This window comes from Poecilia mexicana, unplaced genomic scaffold (genome assembly GCF_051168715.1).
Source record: "Poecilia mexicana isolate PSO_F unplaced genomic scaffold, ASM5116871v1 scaffold_5, whole genome shotgun sequence".
Classification (NCBI taxonomy): Eukaryota; Metazoa; Chordata; class Actinopteri; order Cyprinodontiformes; family Poeciliidae; genus Poecilia; species Poecilia mexicana.
Genome location: NW_028263374.1, coordinates 30777291 through 30792015, shown reverse-complemented (window position 1 = coordinate 30792015; position 14725 = coordinate 30777291). Strand labels below are relative to the sequence as shown.

The window sequence follows — 14725 nt, the reverse complement described above, 5'->3', positions numbered from 1 at the left end:
CTGCTGGTGGAAGTCGAAGCGTCTCTGATAAAAACGGCTCACTTTGTTTTCAGCCGAAATGAAAAGAGGAAGAGAAAAGAAGAGCTAGAGGTTCAGAAAAAATAGCTTTTATTTTGGTAGTCCACTTCCGGGATCAGCAACTGAATTTGAGGCTAAATATATTTAGCTTCAAACTAAGTATTTAGCCTGCTAATTGGGTATTTAATTTGAAATGGTGACATTAATAAAAGAATGAATAACTTGGTGAAATATGACTGAAAGATAAACCCCATAAATAAACCACACTTCTTCCTCTTATGACAGTTTGTGTAACTTTGCGTACAGCGCCACATAGAGGTCAGGTAGGATCTGGATCTCTGAGCTTTTCCTGCAACATGATGGTTTGACCTCCCAGCTCCGGTTCCTCTTCATCACCTGCAAACCAACATTTCAGATAAAAATGCGTTTCTCCCGGACAGTTGTCCTGTTTTCCTTCAGCTGGCTGGGATGAACAGAGATTCCTTTAAACCCAGTAGAACCTGGAGCTTTGGGAAAGTTCAGGTTCGGAGAGTCAGCGCTGTCGTTTCCTGACTCCCTTCATGTGTTTGTTGACAGTCAGAGTTATGGGAGGCTGTAATCTGAAGAGGAGCTCTTAATCTTCTCCGTCAGTCGGAGCTGCAGCCTCCCCGTCACTGACTGCCGCAGACGTCCTTGACGCTCCCAAACGATCCCAGCGATGCATAAATATGAATAATTCCTGACAGGATAAAATCAGGATCTTAACCTCGCGTTTCTCTGCGTGGAGCTGAAAGTCACTGAGGAGGTGAAGAGGAAGAGGAGCCAGTCAGGGGGTGATGAAGAGATGACCAGAGGAAAACTGAAACGCTCCATCTCTCTTCATGGACCCACCGATGATCCAGAATCCATCTGATCCAGTCTGGATCTGGTGATGGACGACCAGCAAGCAAGAAACATGAAATTAATCTGATTTTTGCTCCATTTTCTCCATAACTGAAGGAAAACCGGTGAAGAATCAAATGTTACTGGGGTTAAATTTCCAGCAGCATTTTGTTCTGCTGCAGAGAATCACGAGTCCCTGCACAGCTTGGCTGTAATTTCTCCCTGGAAGCGTGGTTACGATGCTGCAGCAGCGTCACGATGCTGCAGCAGCGTCACGATGCTGCAGCAGCAACAGAGCAAACATTTGGAGAACATAACCGGGTCTGGATGAAACCTCTGGTCCAAACTGCTACGAGCCTCTGGCGGCTTCATGGAGCAGAAAACGATGGAACCAAGTTCGTCTTCAAGCACAGACGCTGCTCACTTTCCCCTCATGTCCTCCTGTCACCACCAGAACCAGAACCAGAACCTGACCCGGTCCCGTCTCTGCAGAATCAGCTGCAAACCTCCAGGAAGTGATGGACAGCTGACTTCCTGCCCTGCAGATGTTTGTCTCTATGATTTCTGGGTGAGCGGCTGCAGTGACAGAAACAGAGGCGGCGGCGCGCTTCGCTGCCAGAGGGGAGGTCAGAGGTCACGCAGCAGGACGGGTCGCTGTGCAGAGCTTTCATCTCGCTGCGGCGGGAAGCTTTCAGACTCTGGGTGGTTCGGAACAAACAGCCGGCTGAGAAAACGGAGGATGAAAAAGATTCGGCTTCTCAGGATCTAAAAACAAAGATTTTACTGCAAAAACACCAAATATTACAAAGTATTTAATCTGGTTTTGCTAAAATATCTCAGTTCACCTGAAATAAAACAAACTGACTTACAGGAAACTTTCCAGTAAGATAGATAGCTTGGTTCAGAAGAATCTGCTTCACTGGCAGATGGCTCCACTTTTAACAAGACATTTTTCCCAAGTAACAAATTAAATGATGTCTCACTGGAGCCAGAAACGTTTCATCTATGCTAAGGGATTGTTGACATGAAGAAGCTCCCATATACTCCTGGAAAGTTACTAGTTTTGTCTTATTCCAAGTGAACTACAATATTTTAAGTAGAAACTAGATGAAAATATTTGGTGATTTTGAAGTGAAGCTGTATTACTGGTACCTATAAAGGTTCTGGTGTGACGTTCACAAACGACCCGATTCCTTTGAACAGTTCTTTTCTCTGAACGATGGGCCTGCAATCCAACAACGCTCTGCACACGATGCTGCTGATGTTATTTTATTCCATTTAATCTGAAATTATATGTATTTAATCTGTGAATAAATAGGAAGTTTGGATGTTTGAGCTCCGTCTTCGTTTGTTTTCGTCACGTTTTGGCGGCGGACAGGCAGGAAGAGGAGGGCCGCGGTGCGCCGCCTTCATCCTCTCCGTTTCCATCATCAGTGTCTTAATTATTATATTTATTGGAGAAGATACTCAACTTCATTCCCCTCTAATATTGTTTTTATTTCTATATAAGCAGCAATAAATGTTCTAAATGCTGAAAACATTTATAAAAACAACACGGATATTTGATGTTTGGGAGAGACTTCAGCATAATGATACGCTATGAACACGGAGGAGCCTGAGTGTTTATGAATCATTCAGCAAATAATGACATTTATTCACCATTAATGTGAGTTTTAAAGCAGCATAACAGGCATAAACATTCAGACTAATTCAGGTTCATGACGGGTTTCAAATGTCACTTTTATGCAAAACTCTCCAAATGAAAACTTACATTTTATTAAAATCATTTTTACAGATGATTCAACTGTTGTGTAAACTTTAACCACAAAAACATATTTTGGCTAAAATGTCTTGTTTAGAAACGTAAATGTTTGCAGTGAACGGGTCCAGACGGTTCGGTTCCTGTTCCGGGTCCAGTTCCTGTTCCGGGTCCAGACGGTTCGGTTCCTGTTCCGGGTCCAGTTCCTGTTCCGGGTCCAGACGGTTCGGTTCACGCTCCGGGTCCAGACAGTTCGGGTCCAGACGGTTCGGTTCCTGCTCCGGGTCCAGACGGTTCGGTTCCTGCTCCGGGTCCAGATGGTTCGGTTCCCGCTCCGGGTCCAGACAGTCCGGGTCCAGACGGTTCGGTTCCCGCTCCGGGTCCAGACAGTTCGGGTCCAGACGGTTCGGTTCCCGCTCCCGATCCAGACGGTTCGGTTCCTGCTCCGGGTCCAGACGGTTCGGGTCCAGACGGTTCGGTTCCCGCTCCGGGTCCAGACGGTTCGGGTCCAGACGGTTCGGTTCCCGCTCCGGGTCCAGACAGTTCGGGTCCAGACGGTTCGGTTCCCGCTCCGGATCCAGACGGTTCGGTTCCTGCTCCGGGTCCAGACGGTTCGGTTCCCGCTCCGGGTCCAGACGGTTCGGTTCCCGCTCCGGGTCCAGACAGTTCGGGTCCAGACGGTTCGGTTCCCGCTCCGGGTCCAGACAGTTCGGGTCCAGACGGTTCGGGTCCAGACGGTTCGGTTCCCGCTCCGGGTCCAGACGGTTCGGTTCCCGGTTCGGGTCCAGACGGTTCGGTTCCCGCTCCGGGTCCAGACAGTTCGGGTCCAGACGGTTCGGTTCCCGCTCCGGGTCCAGACAGTTCGGGTCCAGACGGTTCGGTTCCCGCTCCGGATCCAGACGGTTCGGTTCCCGCTCCGGGTCCAGACGGTTCGGTTCCCGCTCCGGGTCCAGACGGTTCGGTTCCCGGTTCGGGTCCAGACGGTTCGGTTCCCGCTCCGGGTCCAGACAGTTCGGGTCCAGACGGTTCGGTTCCCGCTCCGGGTCCAGACAGTTCGGGTCCAGACGGTTCGGTTCCCGCTCCGGGTCCAGACGGTTCGGTTCCTGCTCCGGGTCCAGACGGTTCGGTTCCTGCTCCGGGTCCAGACAGTTCGGGTCCAGACGGTTCGGTTCCCGCTCCGGGTCCAGACAGTTCGGGTCCAGACAGTTCGGGTCCAGACGGTTCGGTTCCAGCTCCGGGTCTAGACAGTTCGGGTCCAGACGGTTCGGTTCCTGCTCCGGGTCCAGACAGTTCGGGTCCAGACGGTTCGGTTCCTGCTCCGGGTCCAGACAGTTCGGGTCCAGACGGTTCGGTTCCTGCTCCGGGTCCAGACAGTTCGGGTCCAGACGGTTCGGTTCCTGCTCCGGGTCCAGACAGTTCGGGTCCAGACGGTTCGGTTCCTGCTCCGGGTCCAGACAGTTCGGGTCCAGACGGTTCGGTTCCAGACAGTTTGGGTCCAGACGGTTCGGTTCCCGGTCCGGGTCCAGACGGTTCGGTTCCTGCTCCGGGTCCAGACGGTTCGGTTCCAGACAGTTCGGGTCCAGACGGTTCGGATCCCGCTCCGGGTCCAGACGGTTCGGGTCCAGACGGTTCGGTTCCTGCTCCGGGTCCAGACAGTTCGGGTCCAGACGGTTCGGTTCCTGGTCCGGGTCCAGACGGTTCGGTTCCCACTCCGGGTCCAGACGGTTCGGTTCCCGCTCCGGGTCCAGACAGTTCGGTACCTGCTCCGGGTCCAGACGGTTCGGTTCCAGACGGTTCGGGTCCAGACGGTTCGGTTCCTGCTCCGGGTCCAGACGGTTCGGTTCCTGCTCCGGGTCCAGAGGTTCGGTTCCCACTCCGGGTCCAGACAGTTCGGGTCCAGACGGTTTGGGTCCAGACGGTTCGGTTCCAGACGGTTCGGGTCCAGACGGTTCGGGTCCAGACGGTTCGGGTCCAGACAGTTCGGGTCCAGACGGTTCGGTTCCCGGTCCGGGTCCAGACGGTTCGGTTCCTGCTCCGGGTCCAGACAGTTCGGGTCCAGACGGTTCGGTTCCCGGTCCGGGTCCAGACGGTCCGGGTCCAGACGGTTCGGTTCCCGGTCCGGGTCCAGACGGTTCGGGTCCAGACGGTTTGGGTCCAGACGGTTCGGTTCCTGGTCCGGGTCCAGACGGTTCGGGTCCAGACGGTTTGGGTCCAGACGGTTCGGTTCCAGACGGTTCGGGTCCAGACGGTTCGGGTCCAGACAGTTCGGGTCCAGACGGTTCGGTTCCCGGTCCGGGTCCAGACGGTTCGGTTCCTGCTCCGGGTCCAGACAGTTCGGGTCCAGACAGTTCGGTTCCCGGTCCGGGTCCAGACGGTTCGGTTCCCGCTCCGGGTCCAGACAGTTCGGGTCCAGACGGTTCGGTTCCCGCTCCGGGTCCAGACGGTTCGGGTCCAGACGGTTTGGTTCCTGCTCCGGGTCCAGACGGTTTAGGTCCAGACAGTTCGGGTCCAGACGGTTCGGTTCCCGCTCCGGGTCCAGACGGTTCGGGTCCAGACGGTTCGGTTCCCGGTCCGGGTCCAGACGGTTCGGTTCCCGGTCCGGGTCCAGACGGTTCGGTTCCCGCTCCGGGTCCAGTTCCTGTTCCGGGTCCAGACGGTTCGGGTCCAGACGGTTCGGTTCCCGGTCCGGGTCCAGACGGTTCGGTTCCCGCTCCGGGTCCAGTTCCTGTTCCGGGTCCAGATGGTTCGGTTCCCGCTCCGGGTCCAGAAGTCGCTTTGCCAGCAGGAGGAAGGTCTTCTGAAGCGCCGTGGTGATGAAGAGGAGAATCTGCTTCATCATCAGTCCTGCTGCTGCAACAGGAGGAAAAGAGTTTCAGCTCCATGTTTCCATAAAGGAAGTCCAGCTGAGGATTACTTCCTGGCGGTCTGCAGCCACTTCCTGTCGGGTAATCACTCAGCGAGGAGGAGACTCCGACATGGAGCCGCTGCACATCCGTCCGTCTTCCTGTAGCGACCTGAGTCCAGTTCCAGCTCCGACCTGCCAGTTCGGACAAACCGCAGCGGAAACGGCTGCAGCTGCTTCAGAGCGCATCGACGTCTCCTCGGAGTCTGGAGGTTCCTCAGGAACCCAGAGATCCGTCTTCATTTCTGCATAAAGCTGAACGTGAAGCAGAACTTTGCTGTTGAATCTGCAAAGATTCTCCGACCGGCAGCAGAAGCTGCTTCACAGAAACAGAAGCAGCTCAGAGAAGCAAACATCTGAACAGTTTGTTGAGCGTTTGAGGGAAAGTGGCGCTTCGTTCAGAGCTGCAGGGAAAGTGATTCATCTTTGTGGGAATGGCAGAAAAACGCTGCTGCTTTGGATGAAGAGCTGCTTCACCAGGGAACATTTTACACTCACCTCGTTTGGTTTCTGGAGACTCTTCAGGAAGAGCTGAGAGGAAAACAAACGAAAGCTTCCTCACATCCTGCAGGAAACAACCACAGAGCAGGACTAGGGGGCGCTGTTTGCAGAGTTAAAGGAATCATTTGGTTTATTTAACCCAACAGAAAATACAATGGAGTTCACTTTTCAAAGTCACATTTTTACCTGCATTTTAAATGTCACAGTTTCAAACTAAATATTTCATTTTGTTAAATATTTTAACTAAATTAAACTAATGTATAATTTTCAAACTAAATGTTTGGTTCAGACCTAAAAATGTAACTCGCTAACTTAATATTTAACTAAATATTTAAGTTGCTATCCAAATATTTTGGATTAAAGCGGACCGGAGTCGGGTCGAAGCGGACCGGAGTCGGGTCGAAGCGGACCGGAGTCGGGTCGAAGCGGACCGGAGTCGGCTGGTAGGAACGATGAATCCTTAGTAAATCCCAGCAGTTTTTCCACCTCTGGTTTGCTTCAGGTCGAAGCAGCAGCTCAACAATCCGATGGCCTCCCGGTGACCTTTCCAGGCCCAGGCGGCTCTGCCAGGGTTCGTCAGGAGGACAAGCTGCCAGTTGACCTGCAGTCCTCACCTTGTTGCGTTTCACAGCCTCTTCTCTCTGCCGGGTGTGAGGACGCTGCTGAGCTCTTCAGCCGTTATTTCTTCTTTTTAGGTAACTGTGTGACTGAGTGTCACGGCAATTACAGTCCCACTAATACAAATACTGCTCCTGAAAAACATTCCCATGGGTAACGCGTTTTAGGGCACCAGTCACATAAAAAACATGACTTGTATCACTAAACTGCACACAGCGTTTTCAGATTTATTGGCATTTATAGTTTTCATTGAACTAACGGCGAGGAAAATAGTAAAACAGTTTTGGGGAGTTTTAAACGTCACTACATGGAAGTTATGAAGACAGCGATAAACCAAAATTCTTATTATCACAATAAATTTATCAAGCTAACCGATAAACGATGCGATCCGTCTTCCTCCGGCGTTATGAAGCCGGTTCCTCAGTGGTCCTTCCAGCAGCTGCAGGACATTCAGGCCCAGAGGACTAAAGTCTCCGACCAGAGAAACTCATCCAGGATTTAGTGGTTTGATTCCTGCAGCAGGTCAGACTGACAGACCAGAAGCTGCAGCTGGAGATCTGACTAGAACCAGGAGGGTAGAGACACCACCCGGTTCTACACCACCCGGTTCTACACCACCTGGTTCTACACCATCCGGTTCTACACCACCCGGTTCTACACCACCCGGTTCTACACCATCTGGTTCTACACCACCCGGTTCTACACCACCCGGTTCTACACCACCCGGTTCTACACCACCCGGTTCTACACCACCCGGTTCTACACCACCCGGTTCTACACCACCCGGTTCTACACCACCCGGTTCTACACCATCTGGTTCTACACCACCCGGTTTTACACCACCTGGTTCTACACCACCCAGATCTACTGTCCTTCTTCGGCTCCCTGTAGCTCAGAGGATAAACTATAAACGGTTTAGCACCACAATACATTAAAGATCTGCTGTCGTCAGAGCAGAACCAGAACCAGAACCTGGAGACATGGAGAAGCAGCATTCAGCTTCTATGCAGCACAAATATGGAACAAACTTCCAGTAAACTGTAAAACAGCTGAAACACTGAGATCCTTTAAGTCCAGACTGAAACTCAGCTGCTTTTGAAACATTAAGTAATGTCCGATGTGCAGAATGAAATATTGACTGTGAGTTTCTATGATTTTGTGTTTTTATGATGTAAAGCACTTTGAAAAGCCTTGCTGCTGACAGGTTCTATGCAAATCAAATTTGATTGATTGACTGTGATGCCAGTCTGACCCGGTTCGTTCACTGACCAGAAATCTAATGTAATCTGACTGTTCCTGCCATTTTCCTAAATGCATATTGTTGTTTGGGGAGAAACGTCTCTGGAGGAGAAAGCCCCCTAGTGGAGGACGGAGGCAGTGCACTACCAATAGATCCAGAACAGGTTTATTGGCCGATTGCTGATGTACAGATCGCAAATAACATTAAAACCTGATAAACAACAGCTTTTATGACAGTATTTACATTGTTTTCAGCCTGATGTTGAGTAATATTTTATTGTAAACCTGTTTTAGTGTTAACTCTTGTAGGAAATAAACTTATAGCAGCTGCACTGAGTCTCCCAGTTCTTCTAGCTTCTAAAGTCATATTTGAATAAACGCTTGACGTGGCTGCGTGGACAGAGCAATGCCACCAGGTGGCGCAAAGCAGAAAGCTGCAGCTGAAACGGAGGAACTCTGCCGCTTCCTGCACAAAAACTCAAGAATCAGCAGATAAATTGACTGTAAATGTCAAATCAAGCAGATCTTCTGAGTCTTTTTGGCCTTTTCTTTCATTTTTTAATCATTATGTCTGTGGAAAGGCAAGAAGTGAGGGAGTTTCAGACCTTCATCTTCCTCCCTCAGGTTCCTGTGAAATATTGGCCTACCTGCAGCACGCTCCCTCTCCTCCTGTCTGTAACGCTCTGAAATGTCGCTTCATTCAAATATGTGCTGATTGAGTCAAAGGTTAAATCAGAGCACAGTCTAAATAAAAGCTGTAAAATGGAGGCTGTTGGAAATTATTTCTACACCAGCCTGAAATCTCGATATCTGCGGAAATGTCAACAATAAAACCTGAACGTTTCTGTGAGCTTCCTGCTGATGGATAATGAGGATGCCACAGATGCTGCTCGTCCTGCTCACGCAGCTTTGCAGCAATAAGAAGTCAAAAAATCAGAACCTGAGGACTTTCCTGTTAGCGAGTCTCAAACGAAGATATGAGACAGACTGAGAGACAGTCGTCTTAATGGTTAGCATTAGCTTATGCTAATGTTTTTATGTGTTTAGCATTAGCATAGCTAAGACTCTTGAATAGCGTATCAGTACTTAGTGGACCTAATGTTTTAGTCATTTGTGTCCACCACTGGTAATAACTACAGATGATTTTAAAGCAAACATATATTCTCCTTGACAACCAGGGCGGCCATCTTGAAAGATAAAAAATTATAAGTAAATACGATTTCCATGGGTTCAGCTGATTTATCTGTGATAAAACTACATTTTCCATGATGACCAAGTTAGGATTTTGTATCTGCATGTGAAAGATTTTGTTGAAATATTTGATTATTTGCTGCAATCAAACATTTAACGTTGTTTAAAATGGAGTTTATGAAGCAGAGAGGTGAAGTTCAGACATCTGGAGACGATAAATCATTCCAGTTTGATCCCGGGGTGAGTCCCTGAACTCACCGCTGATGGTGGCCCTCTTGGGCAGGATGGTGATGGCGCCCACGGCGGCGTCCTCCAGCTGGTGGATGGGGCTGTTCTTGGACCCCCAGCTGTCGGAGCCGATCCACAGGAAGTGTCCGACCTGATCGGCCCGCTTCGAGGCGTTCAGGATTCCCCTGCAGCCAAAGCAAAACCCAGAGCTCAGCATCTACGGAAGCCTGGAGGGCCAGAGAGACGGCTGGCGAACTGCAAGGTTTCATCTGATTATTAACGGGTTTATTAAACTCTCTAATCAATACCCTTTATTGTCCCAAAGCGGGGAAATTCAGGACAGAGTAAATTAAATGAACATGATGATTTTAAGAACAAAGAAACAAACCATCCAAATTCTGCCTGAAGAGTTTCTAAAACATTTAAATAGTTAGTAGTTTCAGTCAGGTTTAAGAAAACTAATCTGACAAATAAAGTGACCCCGATGCATCCATGATAACCAGGAATGAACGATTAAACGATCTGGTGTGAGCTGGCGCTACAGAAATAACCTCAACTGAATGAATTTAAAGTAGCAAACAGAGCGATCGTTAGCAGGACGGACTGATTGAGACGAGCCCCGGCTACCTGATGTCCTCGTCAGAGGCGAACAGAACCACGGTTCTGGCGTAGCGGGTGTCCAGCAGCTGCCGGATGATTTTGTCAAAGTCCGACGGTTTGTGTTCGTGGGGAATCTTCAGAGACTGAGCGATGCAGATTCCACCTGCGGAGAGAAAAACACACGGATGAACTCTGGAGCTGGACTTCAGGAACGTTTGACTTCAGAACCGAGTCGGTCCTGAAGGGTAAGAGCTGCGTGAAAAGTCACAGGAGAGCTGGAGGAAACGGCGCCGCCGAGCGCCGCTCTCTGACATTTCATGAACCGCCTAAGACTCTTTGACGTCTCCCTGGAGCTGCAGCGACTTTGACTGTTCCCAACTCAGCTGAGTCTCACTGCTGGTTTAAAAAGCCCTGAAGGAGCTCAGACGATCAGTTAGAGGAAAATGACATCACTTCCTGTACCCGGTAAGTACGCAGAGGTGGGCAGAGTAGATAACCTACAACTACATCTACTTCAACATATTTTTACTCAAGTGAGTTGCCGGAGGATGACGAGTTGCCGAAAGTTGACGAGTTGCCAAAAGTTGACGAGTTGCCTGAGGTTGATGAGATGCTGGAGGTTGATGAGTTGCTGGAGGATGATGAGTTGCCGAAAGTTGACGAGTTGCCGAAAGTTGACGAGTTGCCTGAGGTTGATGAGTTGCCGGAGGTTGATGAGTTGCTGAAAGTTGACGAGTTGCCGGAGGTTGATGAGTTGCTAGGGGATGACGAGTTGCCGGAGGATGACGAGTTGCCTGAGGTTGATGAGTTGCCGGAGTTTGACGAGTTGCTGGAGTTTGACAAGTTGCTGGAAGATGACGAGTTTCTGGAAGATGACGAGTTGCCGGAGGATGACAAGTTGCCGGAGGATGACGAGTTGCCTGAGGTTGAGTTGCTGGAAGATGACGAGTTGCCGGAGGTTGATGAGTTGGCAGAGGTTGATGAGTTGCTGGAGGTTGACGAGTTGCCTGAGGTTGATGAGTTGCTGGAGGTTGACGAGTTGCTGGAGGTTGATGAGTTGCTGAAAGTTGACGAGTTGCCTGAGGTTGATGAGTTGCTGGAGGATGATGAGTTGCCGGAAGATGACGAGTTGCCAGAAGATGACGAGTTGCCGGAGGTTGATGAGTTGCTGAAAGTTGACGAGTTGCCGGAGGTTGATGAGTTGCTAGGGGATGACGAGTTGCCGGAGGATGACGAGTTGCCAGAGGTTGAAGAGTTGCCAGAGTTTGACGAGTTGCTGGAGTTTGACAAGTTGCTGGAAGATGACGAGTTGTTGGAAGATGACGAGTTGCCGGAGGATGACGAGTTGCCGGAGGATGACGAGTTGCCTGATGTTGAGTTGCTGGAAGATGACGAGTTGCCTGAGGTTGATGAGTTGCCTGAGGTTGATGAGTTGCTGGAGGTTGATGAGTTGCCGGAGGTTGATGAGTTGCTGAAAGTTGACGAGTTGCCTGAGGTTGATGAGTTTCCTGAGGATGACAAGTTGCCGGAGGTTGATGAGTTGCTGAAAGTTGACGAATTGCCTGAGGTTGATGAGTTGCCGGAGGTTGATGAGTTGCTGAAAGTTGACGAGTTGCCGGAGGTTGATGAGTTGCTAGGGGATGACGAGTTGCCGGAGGATGACGAGTTGCCTGAGGTTGATGAGTTGCTGGAGGTTGAAGAGTTGCCGGAGTTTGACGAGTTGCCGGAGTTTGACAAGTTGCTGGAAGATGACGAGTTTCTGGAAGATGACGAGTTGCCGGAGGATGACAAGTTGCCGGAGGATGACGAGTTGCCTGAGGTTGAGTTGCTGGAAGATGACGAGTTGCCTGAGGTTGATGAGTTGCCTGAGGTTGATGAGTTGCTGGAGGTTGATGAGTTGCTGGAGGATGATGAGTTGCCGGAGGTTGATGAGTTGCTGAAAGTTGACGAGTTGCCTGAGGTTGATGAGTTTCCTGAGGATGACAAGTTGCCGGAGGTTGATGAGTTGCTGAAAGTTGACGAATTGCCTGAGGTTGATGAGTTGCCGGAGGTTGATGAGTTGCTGAAAGTTGACGAGTTGCCGGAGGTTGATGAGTTGCTAGGGGATGACGAGTTGCCGGAGGATGACGAGTTGCCTGAGGTTGATGAGTTGCTGGAGGTTGAAGAGTTGCCGGAGTTTGACGAGTTGCCGGAGTTTGACAAGTTGCTGGAAGATGACGAGTTTCTGGAAGATGACGAGTTGCCGGAGGATGACAAGTTGCCGGAGGATGACGAGTTGCCTGAGGTTGAGTTGCTGGAAGATGACGAGTTGCCTGAGGTTGATGAGTTGCCTGAGGTTGATGAGTTGCTGGAGGTTGATGAGTTGCTGGAGGATGATGAGTTGCCGGAGGTTGATGAGTTGCTGAAAGTTGACGAGTTGCCTGAGGTTGATGAGTTTCCTGAGGATGACAAGTTGCCGGAGGTTGATGAGTTGCTGAAAGTTGACGAGTTGCCGGAGGTTGATGAGTTGCTAGGGGATGACGAGTTGCCGGAGGATGACGAGTTGCCTGAGGTTGATGAGTTGCTGGAGGTTGAAGAGTTGCCGGAGTTTGACGAGTTGCCGGAGTTTGACAAGTTGCTGGAAGATGACGAGTTTCTGGAAGATGACGAGTTGCCGGAGGATGACAAGTTGCCGGAGGATGACGAGTTGCCTGAGGTTGAGTTGCTGGAAGATGAAGAGTTGCCGGAGGTTGATGAGTTGGCAGAGGTTGATGAGTTGCTGGAGGTTGACGAGTTGACTGAGGTTGATGAGTTGCTGGAGGTTGATGAGTTGCTGGAGGTTGATGAGTTGCTGAAAGTTGACGAGTTGCTGAAAGTTGACGAGTTGCCTGAGGTTGATGAGTTGCTGGAGGATGATGAGTTGCCGGAAGATGACGAGTTGCCAGAAGATGACGAGTTGCCGGAGGTTGGTGAGTTGCTGAAAGTTGACGAGTTGCCGGAGGTTGATGAGTTGCTAGGGGATGACGAGTTGCCGGTGGATGACGAGTTGCCAGAGGTTGAAGAGTTGCCAGAGTTTGACGAGTTGCTGGAGTTTGACAAGTTGCTGGAAGATGACGAGTTGTTGGAAGATGACGAGTTGCCGGAGGATGACGAGTTGCCGGAGGATGACGAGTTGCCTGATGTTGAGTTGCTGGAAGATGACGAGTTGCCTGAGGTTGATGAGTTGGCTGAGGTTGATGAGTTGCTGGAGGTTGATGAGTTGCTGAAAGTTGACGAGTTGCCTGAGGTTGATGAGTTGCCGGAGGTTGATGAGTTGCTGAAAGTTGACGAGTTGCCGGAGGTTGATGAGTTGCTAGGGGATGACGAGTTGCCGGAGGATGACGAGTTGCCTGAGGTTGATGAGTTGCTGGAGGTTGAAGAGTTGCCGGAGTTTGACGAGTTGCCGGAGTTTGACAAGTTGCTGGAAGATGACGAGTTTCTGGAAGATGACGAGTTGCCGGAGGATGACAAGTTGCCGGAGGATGACGAGTTGCCTGAGGTTGAGTTGCTGGAAGATGAAGAGTTGCCGGAGGTTGATGAGTTGGCAGAGGTTGATGAGTTGCTGGAGGTTGACGAGTTGACTGAGGTTGATGAGTTGCTGGAGGTTGATGAGTTGCTGGAGGTTGATGAGTTGCTGAAAGTTGACGAGTTGCTGAAAGTTGACGAGTTGCCTGAGGTTGATGAGTTGCTGGAGGATGATGAGTTGCCGGAAGATGACGAGTTGCCAGAAGATGACGAGTTGCCGGAGGTTGGTGAGTTGCTGAAAGTTGACGAGTTGCCGGAGGTTGATGAGTTGCTAGGGGATGACGAGTTGCCGGTGGATGACGAGTTGCCAGAGGTTGAAGAGTTGCCAGAGTTTGACGAGTTGCTGGAGTTTGACAAGTTGCTGGAAGATGACGAGTTGTTGGAAGATGACGAGTTGCCGGAGGATGACGAGTTGCCGGAGGATGACGAGTTGCCTGATGTTGAGTTGCTGGAAGATGACGAGTTGCCTGAGGTTGATGAGTTGGCTGAGGTTGATGAGTTGCTGGAGGATGATGTGTTGCCGGAAGATGACGAGTTGCCAGAAGATGACGAGTTGCCGGAGGTTGATGAGTTGCTGAAAGTTGACGAGTTGCCGGAGGTTGATGAGTTGCTAGGGGATGACGAGTTGCCGGAGGATGACGAGTTGCCAGAGGTTGAAGAGTTGCCAGAGTTTGACGAGTTGCTGGAAGATGACGAGTTGTTGGAAGATGACGAGTTGCCGGAGGATGACGAGTTGCCGGAGGTTAAGTTGCTGGAAGATGACGAGTTGCCGGAGGTTGACGAGTTGCCTGAGGTTGATGAGTTTCCTGAGGATGATGAGTTGCCGGAGGTTGATGAGTTGCTGAAAGTTGACGAGTTGCCTGAGGTTGATGAGTTGCTGGAGGATGATGAGTTGCCGGAAGATGACGAGTTGCCAGAAAATGACAAGTTGCCGGAGGTTGATGAGTTGCTGAAAGTTGACGAGTTGCTGGAGGTTGATGAGTTGCTAGAGGATGACGAGTTGCCGGAGGATGACGAGTTGCCTGAGGTTGATGAGTTGCTAGGGGATGACGAGTTGCCGGAGGATGATGAGTTGCCTGAGGTTGATGAGTTGCCGGAGGTTGATGAGTTGCCGGAGTTTTACGAGTTGCCGGAGGTTGATGAGTTGCTGGAGGTTGATGAGTTGCTGGAGGATGATGAGTTGCCGGAGGTTGATGAGTTGCTGAAAGTTGACGAGTTGCCTGAGGTTGATGGGTTTCCTGAGGATGGCGAGTTGCCGGAGGTTG

General features: G+C 50.6%; 1 protein-coding gene across 1 annotated transcript in view; it reads right to left on the bottom strand.

Annotated features, from left to right (window-relative positions):
• Positions 1-14725, bottom strand: part of grm7 (glutamate metabotropic receptor 7) — a 98830-nt gene that overhangs the window by 26894 nt on the left and 57211 nt on the right. The window contains exons 3-4 of the mRNA XM_088005882.1: positions 9945-10080; positions 9348-9502 (exon numbers count right to left, since the gene is read on the bottom strand). Of these exons, the coding sequence (XP_087862008.1) occupies positions 9348-9502; positions 9945-10080 (291 nt within the window). The remainder of the gene's footprint in view (positions 1-9347; positions 9503-9944; positions 10081-14725) is intronic.